This window comes from Carettochelys insculpta, chromosome 8 (genome assembly GCF_033958435.1).
Source record: "Carettochelys insculpta isolate YL-2023 chromosome 8, ASM3395843v1, whole genome shotgun sequence".
Lineage (NCBI taxonomy): Eukaryota > Metazoa > Chordata > Testudines > Carettochelyidae > Carettochelys > Carettochelys insculpta.
This window is the reverse complement of record NC_134144.1, coordinates 39,797,598-39,813,305: the sequence shown is the minus strand read 5'-3', so window position 1 is coordinate 39,813,305 and position 15,708 is coordinate 39,797,598. Positions and strand designations below refer to the sequence as shown.

General features: G+C 40.6%; 1 protein-coding gene across 1 annotated transcript in view; it reads right to left on the bottom strand.

Moving 5' to 3' along the window:
• Nucleotides 1–15,708, bottom strand: part of GALNT3 (polypeptide N-acetylgalactosaminyltransferase 3) — a 44,021-nt gene that overhangs the window by 16,653 nt on the left and 11,660 nt on the right. Inside the window, exons 2-6 of the mRNA XM_075000910.1 lie at nucleotides 13,959–14,098; nucleotides 12,419–13,023; nucleotides 8,987–9,159; nucleotides 6,890–7,039; nucleotides 867–1,101 (exon numbers count right to left, since the gene is read on the bottom strand). Of these exons, the coding sequence (XP_074857011.1) occupies nucleotides 867–1,101; nucleotides 6,890–7,039; nucleotides 8,987–9,159; nucleotides 12,419–12,933 (1,073 nt within the window). The 5' untranslated portion in view covers nucleotides 12,934–13,023; nucleotides 13,959–14,098. The remainder of the gene's footprint in view (nucleotides 1–866; nucleotides 1,102–6,889; nucleotides 7,040–8,986; nucleotides 9,160–12,418; nucleotides 13,024–13,958; nucleotides 14,099–15,708) is intronic.

Genomic DNA, 15,708 nt, shown 5'->3' with positions numbered 1-15,708 from the left:
ATGCTTTATGGAGTCTGAGAGTCTATATTAGTAGTTTTCTCTCTGAAATATCTTGTAGCTGCAGACCCACCACAGGGAGATTACCGTGGACAAGATACTGGTATTCTAGCTGCCACATGAACGCCATTCAAAATAGAAATAGGTGGTGTAGGGCTTGTCTACACTACCACCCTCCTTCGAAGGCAGAATGGTAATTAGGGTGTTGGGAGTTTACTAATGAAGTGCTGAGCTGCATACGCAGCACTTCAGTAAGCAAATCCCCCCCCCCCCCCGCCCCCATGGCAGCTTCGAAGTTTTAAACTCAAAAAGGAGTAAAGGACCTTCGAAGTTGCCCTGGCACTTCCAAGTACTGGCAGGTGAGCCGCGGCTAGATGCAAGCTAGTACTTCAAATTTCAAAACTTCGAAGCTGCTGTGGGGGAGAATTTGCTTACTGAAGTGCTGCATGTGCAGCACAGCACTTCATTAGCAAACTCCTAACACCCTAATTACCATCCTTCCTTCGAAGGTAGCGTAGACAGGCCCGTAGTAATTTAAAATTTTGATGACAAAAGTGGACTGACATCATTTTCAGCTCTGGAAGCACTTATGGGAAATTACAAACAAAATCTAACAGAGAAGAACAATGTGTTTATGTTTATCATTTTGAAGTTGTTTGTACAAATCTGATTTACATAAAAAATGAAAGAAAACATTTAAGTAAGTGAAAGATCACAAATCATAAGATATTTGGGCTTTTGATTCCAGTTCTGTTGTTCCCATCCTCAGGCAAAAGAAATGCTGTGTTTGGAAGTTACTAGTTAGCATGTTTTTAGCAAACTATTAGCAAGTGAAGAATTTCAAATATTCAACAAGCTCATATGCTTACCTAATTGGATAGGTTTCATCTTTTCTTCTTTTATTTTCATGTTCAGGAAGGGATTCCCATCCAAATGATAAACTCCAGTCAAAATTTCCTCTGTTATGATTATGTCCATAAGGAGAAGGCTTGTTGAATTCAAAAGTATTAAGATCTATGGATGCAATATCAGGGCTTACAACAGCAGTGTAGTTCTCAGCTATTCGTGCCAACAGTGGCTCTAACCATCCATAAAAGCATTCACCTACAGAGTGAGGGTGGGAAGAAAAGAATTAGTTAAATGAAGTAGTGTAATTTTTCTCCACAATGAAAGTATAATTAAGAGAATATTAAAGAAGTGTATTCTATACAATGACTGCATTCAATAATATTAAAAAGATTAAATGTCAGCAATTCTCAACCCATGTGTTGCATCCTGTCCAACTAGCACACAGCTGTAGACCAGCTCAGCTGGTGTGCTAAAAACTGCAGGACCTGGTCATGAGCGGTCCGGGGGGCTGACTATGGCCTGATCCCACAAAATAGACAGAGTCCAGAGCTGTGATGGAGTCCAGTGTTGGGGTCTTAGCTGCCCCCAATCCCACACAGAAGAATCTGGAGTAAAAGGGTCCCCATTGCCTACCCCAAGGTCAGCTCCTGGCCCCACTTTGTGGAGGGGACTCTGAGCAGAGGGCACTAGGCAGAGAAGTTTGGAGGGGGCACTGTGGTCAAACACTGGCTTAGGAGGCACCTAAGCAGACCTCTCTCAGTGGACCTAGATTATGGCATAAGTGATCATGTGTCTGGGGAAAAAAAGCAAGTGCTGGGATTAAAAATTATATATCAAATTAAATTTACTAAAAAGGAAGCATCAAGAAGAATGAACTGAAGATTGGATATGAGCATTCATGAACAAGAAAGACAGTGAAAGAATTTGCAAAGTACTAAGACTGAAGATAATTAAAGATTCAGCCCTAGAATCCGTGACATCAAGTGTGATAGAATCCAATATTTTCTTTAGAGCAGTGGTTTCCAACCTTTTCACAAGTGCAGACCCCCAGTCAAGTCCCACCAAACTGTTTGTGGACCCCAAACACCCACCCCTGCAAAACCATTTGCAGATCTTCAAAGTCAATTATATCTGCTACGTGCATTTCTTTAAATGAAAAAGGAAACCACAACATAGATTTTTGTAAAGCAAACAACAACATTATTGGAAGATATTTAATTTAATAATTGACTAACTTTCTATCATTTTCATTTATCTTTTTTTCCATGGACACCCTGCAATACCACTGCAGACACCCACAGGTCATAGACCCAAGGCTAAGAACCACTGATTTAGAACATTCAATTCAAAGCAGTTGAGAAAACATATGTTAAAAGCAGTCTGGGACAATTTTCTGAGAGAATCATTTTAGAATTTGTAATGTTTCATGAACATTAAAATACTTGGTAAATAATTCCTGACTATGCTAAAAACTGTTTTTAAACGATTTCCCAATGCTTGCATAAAGTTTTACTAATACAAACTGACTGTTATTAATCTGACTAAAAGGAAAAAGCAGTCAAGTAGCACTTTAAAGACTAGCAAAATAGTTTATTAGGTGAGCTTTCGTGGGACAGACCCACTTTTTCAGACCATAGCCAGACCAAAACAGACTCAATATTTAAGGCACAGAGAACCAAAAACTGTAAGCAAGGAGGACAAATCAGAAAAAGATAATCAAGGTGAACAAATCAGAGAGTGGAGGGGTGCGGGGGGGGGGGAGGTCAAGAATTAGATTGAGCCAAGTATGCAGACGAGCCCCTATAGTGACTCAGAAAGTTCCCATCACAATTTAAACCATGTGTTAATGTGCCAAATATGAATATAAAAGCCTGCTCGGCTGCTTCTCTTTCCAGAACAGTGCAATGATAGTTCTTCTTCAGTAACACACGTACCTTTAGGTCATTGACAGAATGCCCCATTCCATTAAAATGTTGACTAACTGGTTTGTGGATCTGGAGAGTTTTGATGTCTGTTTTGTGCCCGTTGACCCCTTTGTCTAAGGGAGTTAGAAGTCTGTCCAATATACAAAGCATCTGGGCATTGTTGGCACATGATGGCCTATATGATGTTAGTAGAGGAGCATGAGAAAGTACCCGTGATTCTGAGAGTAAGCTGGTTAGGTCCAGTGACGGTAGTTCCAGAGAAGATATATGGACAAAGCTGGCAGCGGGCTTTGTTGCAGGGAAAGGTTCCAGGACTGGTATTCCTGGGGTATAGACTGTGGCTGTTAGTGAGGATCCTCATGAGTTTGGGAGGTTGTCTGTAGAAGAGAACAGGCATGTCACCCAGGGCCTTCTGGAGTGTAGCATCCTGATTAAGGATAGGTTGTAGGTCTTTAATAATTTGTTGCAGTGGTCTGAGTTGGGGGCTGTAGGTGATGACCAGTGGTGTTCTGTTCGTGGCTTTTTTGGGCCAATCTTGGAGTAGCTGGTCTCTGGGTACTCGTCTGGCCCTGTCGATTTGTTTTTCTTCTTCTCCTGGTGGGTAATTCAGCTTTATGAATATTTGGTAAAGTTCTTGTAGTTTTTGGTCTCTGTCAGCTAGATCAGAGCAAATGTGATTGTACTTAAGAGCTTGACTGTAAACAATGGATCTAGTCGTGTGCAGGATGGAAACTAGAAGGGTGTAGATAAGTATAGCAATCAGTAGGTTTTCGGTACAGCGTGGTACTGATCAGGCCATCCTTGATTAGTACTGTAGTGTCCAGGAAATGTCTCTCTTGCATATTGTAATTGAGGCATAAGTTGATGGTGGGGTGTAGATTGTTAAAGTCTCTGTGGAATTCTTCTAGAGCCTCTGTACCATGGGTCCAAATCATAAAGATGTCATCCATGTATCTTAAGTAGAGGAGTGGTAATAGGGGAAGAGAGCTGAGGAATCGTTGTTCCAGGTCAGCCATAAATATATTAGCATGTTGTGGGGCCATGCGGGTGCCCGTAGCAGTTCCACTAATCTGGAGGTATAAATTGTCCCCAAAACGGAAATGATTGTGTGTGAGAACAAAGTAACAGAGGTCAGACACCAGATTGGCTGTAGTGGCATCAGGGATGGTATTCCTGATAGCTTGTAATCCATCTTTGTGTGCAATATTAGTGTACAGATATTCATAAACCTGAATTACCCACCAGGAGAAGTGGAAAAAAAAAATAAATCGACAGGGCCAGACAAATACCCAGAGACCAGCTACTCCAAGATTGGCCCAAAAAAGCCAACAGAACAGAACACCACTGGTCATCACCTACAGCCCCCAACTCAGACCACTGCAATGAATTATTAAAGACCTACAACCTATCCTTAATCAGGATGCTACACTCCAGGAGGCCCTGGGTGACATGCCTGTTCTCTCCTACAGACAACCTCCCAACCTCATGAGGATCCTCACTAACAGCCACAGTCTATACCCCAGGAACACCAGTCCTGGAACCTTTCCCTGCAACAAAGCCCGCTGCCAGCTTTGTCCATATATCTTCTCTGGAAATACCATCACTGGACCTAACCAGCTTACTCTCAGAATCACAGGTACTTTCTCATGCTCCTCCACTAACATCATATAGGCCATCATGTGCCAACAATGCCCAGATGCTTTGTATATTGGACAGACTTCTAACTCCCTTAGACAAAGGGTCAACGGGCACAAGACAGACATCAAAACACTCCAGATCCACAAACCAGTTAGTCAACATTTTAATGGAATGGGGCATTCTGTCAATGACCTAAAAGGTATGTGTGTTACTGAAGAAGAATTATCATCGCACTGTTCTGGAAAGAGAAGCAGCCGAGCAGGCTTTTATATTCAAATTTGGCACATTAACACATGGTTTAAATCGTGATGGGAACTTTCTGAGTCACTATAGGGGCTCGTCTGCATACTTGGCTCAATCTAATTCTTGACTTCCCCCCCACCCCTCCACTCTCTGATTTGCTCACCTTGATTATCTTTTTCTGATTTGTCCTCCTTGCTTACAGTTTTTGGTTCTCTGTGCCTTAAATATTGAGTCTGTTTTGGTCTGGATATGGTCTGAAGAAGTGGGTCTGTCCCACGAAAGCTCACATAATAAACTATTCTGCTAGTCTTTAAAGTGCTACTTGACTGCTTTTTGTTTTGATAGTGTATAGACTAGCACGGCTTACTCTCTGTGACTAAAAGGAAGTGTTGGTTAATACTCTCCTAACAGCTTAAAATTCAAGTGGGAAGAGAGTCTTAAACATAAGCCAACCAACTGATCAGCATATCTAGAGTTGCCAACTTTCTAACTGCACAATACTGAAAACCCTTGCCCCACCCCTTCCTAAAGCTGTGCCTCCCTTCTTGCTCCAGCGCTCTCCCTCTGTTGCTCACTCCCCCCCTCTCTGAGGCATGGAGTTGGGGTGTAGGAGAGGGGGTGAGGCAGAGATGTAGCTATGGGGTCAGGTCCACCCACTTGTGTTTAGATTCACCCCTCCCCCAGCTCTAGCTGTGCTTTGGGCCCAGTACTTGCCCTGCTCTGCTGATCCTCCCTGTTGTTCCCGCTGGAGAACAGGGTCAGAGGCTTGCCTCATTCTGCCGTACCAGCCATGCACTCAACAAGTGGAAGCAGTGGGATTTGAGCCATTGCTGCTCTTTCCAGAGCTGGGTACCACTTGGAGATTCCAATGGGAACCTAGTGGGGACCTGACCACAGCATTCATTGCCACCCCAGGGTCAAGTGGAAGAGCTGAGGAGAGACGGACTCAACCCTTTTGACTCCCTGCCCAATCTATTTGTCATTACTCACCCACTCAAGTTTCTCATCCTAGGTACACCACTGGGATGAAGACTTCAGTAGGAGGAGGCTGGCTCCAGGTCAGGTTGGGAAGCAGGGGCCTGGGGCTCAGGAAGGGGGCTCTGGACTGACAGTTGGGGAGTTGCTGGCGGTGCAGGCTCCAGGTGGGGCCAGGAATGAGGATTTTGGGATACAAGAGGGGAATCTTGGCTGGGGGAAGAAGGTTGGGGTGCGTGTATGTCACTGTTAAAATGCATAAATTATTTACTCACCATATACCTGCCTTTGCAAATCATGAAAATCACAAAGCCATTGATATCTCAGTTTTATCAAGACCCCAAATCAATTCACAGCTCTAGTAGGCTGAGCTGTTAGTCAATGGTACCCAAGAATAGGCCCTCCTCTTCCTCAGCCATACAACTGCCTACAACCTTGCTGCCTCCTCTGATGAGCTACCAATGTAGCCTAGGGTTCTAAAGAGCTAGCTCAATAGTGCTCTAATAAACTAGAAGAGACAGACAGAAACAGACCCCGGTTTCAATCCCAACTCACTGACACGCTCTTAGGTTGAATCTATACTTAAGGGAAGATAGATGCAAGAAGATCAGTCTTCCAGAGTTTGATTTTATACATCTGGTATAGTCGCAACAAAACTGACCTCTCTGGGCTTGGTCATTGACCCCTGTACTCCACGCTATCGCGTGCCGTAAGGGACATTAAATGTGAACCTAAACAGGCCTGGACTATACTAGGGAAGAAAGTTGATTTTGATATGCCAATTTTAGCTACAAAAATGCCCTAGGTAGAATTGCGTATCAGAAATCAACTTCTTCCCTACTGTGCATCTAGCCTTAGTCTCATCACTTTACCTCTCCTTGCAACCATCTCCCTATGTGCAAAATAGGAACAGCTGTACTTAACTACTACACAGGAAGCTTATGTATAAGGCACTAAAATGCTACAGTTTATATGCAAACCCGCCAGAAACCCTGCTCTTCTTTTCGTCTGCCAGATTCCGAGTTTCACTAGACAAAACTGTCTAAATTTTTGTCAACCCTTTTGAGTCCCTGGCATGAGCAACTGAGCACTTCTGTTATATAGCACTGCAGGTAAAGCTCACATTTCTAGTACTGAGAAATAAATTAAAACAAAGTAAAATTGAAAACAATGCTTTATAAAATTAACAATGTAGCTTCTTAAATAGTTGGCATTTTAATTAATATTACTTTCTTTCCCACAAATAGCACAGATGTACTTACAATGTGCATCCAAAAAAGTGAGTGTCTCTCCTGTTGCTACTGAAGCTCCTAATAATCGTGCAGTGATTAGACCTTTTCTTTCCTTTTGTCGGACTACCTTAACTATTTGAAATTGTTTCACATATTCATCTAGTTTATCATGCAAGTATTCTGAAAAGAGAAATTAATTTCAGAGTCTTCAATAGAAAAAACCCACTGCCTGATTCCATTTTTTTCTTTAACTGTCATGATCAACTTTGCATGCCACTGTCTTAAAATATAACTTTTGAAAAAGTTAATTCTGCTGAATAGTCTATGAGGAAACATTTTGGAACTTCAAGGTTATAAAATATGTATGTTAAGAGAAAGCATTCCAATCCTTAAAACTTTAAAGGTGAAAACAATGAGTATCAATTCATGTAGATGAGTCAAATACATTTAGCATTTCTGTCACAGGTAGACACAATAGTAATAATCACCACATAGCCTCAATTCAATGTTAAGATTCTACAGTAGGCATCAAAACCAAAAGCAAAAGGTAGGCAAGTACTTTTTTTTCCCTTTTACTTTAAAAAACAAAAACTAAACTAGTTTTGCATTGTGGAAGCAGGCAGTCTTTAAAAAAGCAAAAAAAAAACCTGAATTCACCTCTGCCAGAAGTGACTTCTACTGTAGATCAGTTAAACAGTTCCTCTTGGTCACTACTGATACTTACTTTACCGAAAAAACAAGTGTCAGGGACACTTCCAGTAGGCCTGTATTTTGCATTTGTGTCACTTCAGTGCTCAAAACCTAAAGTTGCAAGCAAGCTGAATAATTGTGCACATTGCTATCCAAATTACATAAACAAATATAGATGTATATGGGTACATGTGTACATCTTGCCAGAATAAACAGCTATGCTTACCTGCATTAGGAGCTCTAAATATACAGATGGATAAAGATTTTTAAGACAATTTATTTGCCTCACAGGTTTAATTTTTCTTTAACTTTTTTGCACACATTTCCGTATTAACACAGTAGTGGATTTCTGCCATTCAGTGCCCTGTATCAGCAAATCTGTTCTAAGTATGTGGACTTGCAGACAAAAATGTGTGTTCTTTCAGGTGTCTTCTTCAGTATTTCATGAGAGACAAGCTTGAAAACTGACTTTGTAATGATCCAACATATATACAATTATAATTATTCAGTTTCCTAGACTGCAATGGTTCCCAACCTTTCCACTAATATGGCACACTTCAATGAGACAAATCCACGGCGCACACACACTTTTTATGGCTGTAATAGATTGCTCACAAATGTCACTGGCTCATGTTTACTATGGTTATAATCTTACTAGAGGTTTGCAATTCTCCCCAACTCCCCTTTGCAAAGCAGGGAGGTGGGAAATAACCACCCAGTGCCAGCTGCGGGCTCAAGCTGCAAGGCTGTCCGAGTCCCTATTAGCACAGGGTCCTCATTTCACTCTCGCAGCCACTTTGCAAAGCCTCTGCTAAGAGAAACTGACCAACATCGCAGTAACTGGGACTCAGCAGACTTAGATGACCCCACGCCAACTGGGGGCTCAAGCAGCAAGACTGTCTGTGAAATTTTATAAATTCCCCCTCACTCTTCAGCAGTACACTTAGTTCTTGCAGCACACTGGTTGAAACCATTGAGCTAGACCTCCCACCTGCAGTTCTTTTAATGTGCAATAATTTAATACATTTTTTCTAATTTAGAGGGAAACAAAGTTTGTCATATTGTCTCTTATCTTCAAACATTTGAATAAGACCACTTACAGACCTAACAAGGGGCACATGTATGGATGTTTGCAGGTCATTGTACACAAAACCTGTTAAACACAGGTTAGTAGTTGGTTGCTTTAACCTAAGACTTTTTGTTGTACAAAGCACAATGTAAGTTGGTGCACATGGCCACTAATTTCAGTGGCAAGGTTACATAATTTAAACACTAATAAACCATTTTAAATAAGCAAATAAATATGAAAACTGTGTTGGGGGTTCAGACTTAGAACCATCAATGTTGGAAAACAGACATCACAGACTGATTAACCCCAGGTGTAATTTTAACATGGACTAATTACAAAAGTAAGATAAACAAAACCTTTTTTCTTACCATCTACACTGGCATCATCCACCAAAATAACTTCTTTTAGGAGTACGGCAGGGGAAGTATACATCACACTGTGAACAGTCCTTAGCAGAGTAGACCATGCTTCATTGTGAAAAACTATTATGATACTTGTAGTAGGCAGTGGTGGACAACGTTTAAATTTTTGTTCAATACATCTAAAGATTAAAAGAGCTTTTAGACATTATATAAAATGTATTATGAACTCTAATTTGATCTTTAAAAGAACACCTTATTTTGTAGCTGTGAATTACCCATATTTAATTTTTCTCTCTTACAATTTCTAATTCCATCCAAGCCTGGGAGCACAAAGAAATGGAAAAAGTCATACAGCATTCTCTAATAGAATTCCTGATAGCCAATTCTTAATGAATATCCATTTAGAAAATGAAGTCACTTCTGACCCCAATAACGTCAAGTACCTTTGAAATAGAGTCCACTTTTCCCCTTGGATTCAACCATGTAATACCCAAATCAATAGGAATTGTGCATGCAAGTTTTGGCTCGTCTGATTTCTACTAAGCATTATTATTACTCATTTATCACAGCATTACAGAATTAAGGGAACATTCAATTAAATGGAAGGTGGCATATTTAAAGGTAGCACTCTTTTTGGAATGCACAGTCTGTGAAAGTCATTGCTACAAGATGTCATTTAGTCCAAGAGCTTAAAAGGGTTTAGACATTAAGATGCATAAAAGAAAAATACAGAATTATAGTAGTAAATACTGGGAACATAAGAGAAAAGGGGACAAAAAAGTCAAAATCACGTTTGAAGCAATCTGCATTCTCTGTCAGAAATACGCTCTAACTAGTAAAGACTGGGAGAAAACGTTCCGTTGGGACATTGTTCTTAAATTCACCTATACCTCCATACAAAATGATTTCTTGCTCCTTCCTCTGAAGCATTTAGTGCTGATCACTGTTGGAGATGGAGTACTCCTCTGAAGCAGTACAGCATTCCCTTGTTCCTAAAATTTCTGATTGGCTACATGGCATTAAAAACAGGATGTCTTAATACATCTAGATCAATATTAAAATTCGTTTACATGTATTATCTGGAAAGAAATTATCCTGGCCTAAGAGATACAGTTGGTTAACTCCTAATTTCAGAACAATGCACACAAATAAAGCCACATAACAAGCAACAGCTCAGCAACAAAGAGAGAAAGTATTTTAATTATGGTCTTTTATGCGAGACAAAAATGTTTGTGTATTTATTGATAGAAAGAAAGGAAAAAAAAAGTTCTGGGACTGAAAAAAGAAAGAAAATCCCCACATCAGGAGTCAGATAAGGGTTCTATACCTGTCTGTCCCACTTATGTAGTCTGTATTTGAGCATACGAATCTCCAAGTGGAGTCAATGTTTAGTTCACAGGCTGCTTAATACATTGCCATTTTAAATTTCTTTAAGATACTAAAATGAAAGTGAGTACAAGTATAAAGCAGGAGCACAAATTCCAGATCTGTGGGTTACAACACACCCAGCAGACAACTCCCAATTATAGAAGACAAGAAAAAATTAAGTTGCATGGTTTACCCATGACTGGGAGGGTCATGGAGAGGTATCAGATGCATAACTTCTGGACATGGAGAAAAGAAAACAGTAAAGTAACTCTCCACTCTCAAAAAAAACACCCACCCACAACCCACCAAACAACCAACAACAAGAGCAACAAAACTCTTCTACTGCTACTTGCTTGAGAGGAAAGAAGATGGGTGCAGAAACATCCCTTGAGCATGATGAATTGGAGTGACTGCTCAAGGCCCTGGACTTTGAAAAGGTAGGCACCAACTCTATGGGAGCTCCAGGGCTGGAGCACCCACAGGAAAAAATTTGTGGGTGCTAAGTAGCCACTGGCAGCCCCAGATCCAAACTTCCGTTTTCTGCTCAGCATCTGCTGCTCTTCAGTGGGCACCACTGATCAGTGCTGCCTCCTCCTCCCTCTCAGCACCTACTACCTGCCATGAATCAGATGCTTCACGGCATCAGGAGGCACTGAGGGCAGTGAGGAAAGGAGAGAAGGTGTAATGTACTCAGGAGAGGAAGCAGAACTGGGTAGAGGAGAGGTACTGCAAGAGCAAGGTCTTGGAGGAAGAAGTGGATTGGGATGGAACAAGGGAATATCCTTTTGCAGATTATAAACTCTGTGCCCATGATCCTGGGCCCTGTACCACCCTACATGAGTGGCAGCTATAAGACAGCCAGCTGGAACAGCACAACTATCAGTTTTGCCAGGCATACATATTGTATTTACATCTAAAAAACCATGACACAAATATCATGGTTATGTAAACTGAGGCTTCAAAACTTTGAGAACAGACACACATTCCAAAATGGTTCACAGGCAACACAGAAAAACATTTGTTTGAACAAATATACAAATATTTACGTCTTTAATGATGTCATTCTTTTTTTCCATTACCAGGTCAGATAGGCCAACTACTGCTTCTTCACATAACCTTGTCATTCTAAGTGCCCATCTGAGCAGAGGATAACAGTTGAAGTATTGAATAGTACCGGTTCTTTTTTAATAGTTATGTCATTAAATCCTGTTCTCTGGAGACAGTGAACTCTAAACTAACTCATGTATTTTGTAGATGAAGATGAGCTCCTGCTCTTACATCTAATATTAAACCAAGATTTTCTCTCTCTGTCATGTACATCACAAAATTGTTCTGAATCCCACTGTTGTATTCTGTGCATTTCAGTAGATACGTATAAGCATTTCATTTAGGGATGTGGTAATCCCCTGAGGCCATCTCACAATCTCTGTTTGTTGCTTTGTCTGACTGTCTGGTTTGGCTAGCATGTGCCAGAAACACCCCATCTGTCATGTATATTGGCCAAACAGGACTGTCTCTATGCCAAAGGATAAATGGACACAAAATCTGACACCAGGAAAGGCAACACACATAAACCAGCAAGAGAACACTTTAACCTCCCTCAGTACACTCAGTAAAGGATTTAAAAGTAGCCAACCATCTATAAAAAAAAATCAACACAACAGCAGAGCTGCTATTTGTTTGCAAATATAGCACAATTACATTAGGACTGAATAAGGATTTAGAACAGTTCTCACTATGAAGGCAACTTCCCCTTTCTTGGTATTCACGCCTCCCCATTAGCTGCTGGGAGTAATCCATACCCACTATGACTGAATTGGCCTCCTTAACACTGCTCCAGCACTTAAGTATCTCACTTCTTTTGATGTACTAGTATATGATATCCTGCCTCTGTACTTCCACTCCAATACATCTGATGAAGTGGACTTTACCCACAAAAGCTTATGCCCAAATAAATCTGTTAGTACTTAAGGGGTGTGTTTAAATCTTGCTCAAAATACTTTGAGAATATGCTGGGTCTCTACATGTTCAACAAGTACGCTACTCCCAGATACATAAATTTCAACATACTCAGGTGGTCGAGTGTCTGGTCCAAGATCCCGGTGCAAAGAAATTCTGTCACTTGCAAAAGCATTAAAACAGTGTTTTTCATCCCCACGCTCCTTCTCCTTCTGTTCTTCTGGGCTTAAATTGATAGTTTTGAATGCTTTACCAGAAGCTCCAGGAGCATTGGGGTCCTGAGATGGTCGCTCTAAGAAGGGTTTCAGTTCTGCTGATGTGTAATATCCTGGCAAACAGTGTCTCTCTCCAGGAATATTGGTTTGCCTATCAGGTGCTTTTATCTGCATTTTTGGCTTGGCAGCTTTAAAATTGTTCACAGCATTTAACATGAAACCTAGTACATCACTTTTCCTTTCCACAATTGGTTTAATTCCTGGTTCATGTTCAGAATCTCGAAAACCTACTTCTCTTTGTAATAAAAACAAAAATACCAGAAAAACAAAAACAACAATACTAAATTTCCAAAGCTTCCAGTGGGAAAATAGTCTGTTAAACAATCGTCTTAGTATTCTTACACGAGCCATTCCAGTATTAAAAGCTTATCTTCTATAAAAACCTTTGTTAAAGATGTTCATCAGCATCAAACTGGTCACAGCAATGTTCCTTGAAAGCACCTGTAATTTAAAAAAGTAGGTATACAGTTAACTGCGTACTACAATACAAAAGCACAAAATCCGAAAATCAATCTTATTTAACAAAGGGACTAAATTAAGGTTAAATAGGCAACCTTAATTCTGACAGTTCCTCAATTTTCAGTGTTTGACTTTGCAACCTTAATGTTCTCAATGTTGTATTGTTTATGTACTTAGGCAGGCATTGAAGAAATTCCATATCTAACCTGTGTAAAATTAGAGAGAATATGTTACCATTCAATTCTCTCTTGGCCCCCTCCATTTTTACTAATTATTGTTTTATTTTGTTACACTGGATACACACAGGTTCATCGCCACACTCCAAACCCATAAGTCAATTCTGCCCTCTACCTTTTCTTTTTTTTTTTTTTTGACGGAAGTTCTCTCTACAGCCATCTCCTGTTCTCCTGATAAGACAAGAGACTTCCAGACTCTTTTCCTCTAAACCCGAGCATTCTGTTCTCCAGCTCCTCCTCCTCATTCTTAAAAGATCACTGGCTTATTTGTCCTTCCTTTGATCCTCCCCACCCACCCTGGAAAAAATATAGTTTCTGCATTTCTACTTCCTCTCTTGAGCAAGAAACATCTGGGATGCTCTGCTCCCTGCCTTCCCTATCTTTATTCTCTCTAGAGAGGTAACCAACAGTTCTCCTTACCCCACTTGAGTCATATCAGGCAAAATTTCAATTCACCATAAACAAGTGAGTGAGAAGGTTTTGAGGCCCTGGCATTAGAAGCCAAAAGAATCATACCAGTAAGTTGGCTAAATTCTATACAGTGTTATTAACTGTCTAATGGGGAAAGTTATATTTAAATAAGAACATAGAGATTTTTGACACCCAATCTTTCAATACTCAGTAAACTTCAAGTAAAACTAAAGAATCAAAAAGAAATCAAAGCAGAAAGGTTCGTATTACCCCACAATTGATGAGTCAGAAGTTCTTGAACTGTGGTATGTGGCTTGTAGTCAGATGGTACACAGGTGTGAAGAGCATGGGAGATGGTCATAAAAATATTAGGTATTGTGCAATCTTCTGACTGTTTTGGTTATTGTCACCTAACAAAGAATAGCAAGGATTCAAGTCAGTCAGACTGTTTTGTGTGTCTGTTAAAACCAGAATAACGAACTTTAGAAAACCAGTACTTACAGATGTTGATTCATTTGAAATTTAATCTCTACCATGCTCAGATCAACAAGACTGGGTGAGTAATCCAAGCATTGAAATAGGGATGGGAAGCCAAGCAGGGAAAATGCAACAAAGAACTGTGGAATGATTCAAAATCTCAGCCCTGAAGCTGAGCGAGACAAAGAATCCATAACTGCTGTGGAGCAGACTGACCCTACACCCCCAATATTGGGGTTTCTGGGATAAGCTTTATGTAAGCCAGAGAGGCGTAGGCTGTTTGTTTTATCCATTTTCTATGAATGCTGTGTTGTCACTGATGTAAATAAATACTATGTTTCAGAAAAGGTATTCTGAGTCACCACATCATCCAACAAGACACAGCTCCTGAAAAAAAACCCAACAACAACAACAAAACCCTGTGGTGCAGATGGTCAAACATACTGAGGTCTTTGGAATAATTACAGTTAGTATATGGAGGTGACAGAACCTGGAAACTCGGTCTAAAAGTGACTTGTGGGATTACACCCTGAGAGGAGGACAGTTCTGACTCTACTGTTTCAAAGGTTGCCCATAGAGAGAATGGAAGAAAAACAACTAATCCTGTAAGTGTCAGAGAAGAGTAGGATTTTTTTTAAAAGGCATCAAAATAAGGATTTATTATAGCTATACCTAATTACAAAAGATGGCATTGAGTGTTTCACGTACTTCTATTACACGTAGGCTACGTTTACACCCGTCCATTCCTTTCGGAAGGGGCATGGTAATGAGCCACATTAGCAGATGCTAATGAGGCACTGCCATGAATATGCAGCACCTCATTAGCATAATGCCAGCCACATGCAGTTCAAAAGTGCCGCTTTTGAATTGCGAGCTGCCCATGTAGACAGGGGCCTTTCTAAAGGATCTCCTGGACTTCGAAAGCCCCTTCTTCCTAAAACCAAATAGGAAGAAGGGGCTTTTGAAGTCTTGGGGGTCCTTTCAAAAGGCCCATCTACACATGTGGTGAGAGATTCAAAAGCAGCACTTTTGAACTGCGTGCGTCCAGCATTATGCTAATGAGGCACTGCATATTCATGGAAGTGCCTCATTAGCATCTGCCAGTGTGGCTCATTACCATGCCCCTTTTGAAAGTAAGGTGCTAATGTAGACATGGCCATAGTAAACAAGTTTGAGAAATGCTGGAGTAGCTCATTCTCAATTAGGGCATCAGATATACCTGCCTTTAAACCATAAAATAATCAAACTAAATGAGGGTGGAGAGTAGGGATATATCCAACCCCTTAAACACTTCTGCTGTTTTGAGTTGCTTGGAAATAGGGGTATTTGGCTAGCACTTCTGTGACTGTGGACTTAAAATTAACGATGATCCACAAAGGGTGAGAAGAATGTAGTCAGAACAAGCCTCCTAAACAAGACTGGACATTAATCTCTCTCTTTACATGGGACCAAACAGTAAATACCTGGCCAAGAGGACATCTCACAACCTCTAAAAAGAGAAGTTTGTGAGAGCAGACTACAGGAAAGACTATTATGACATGTA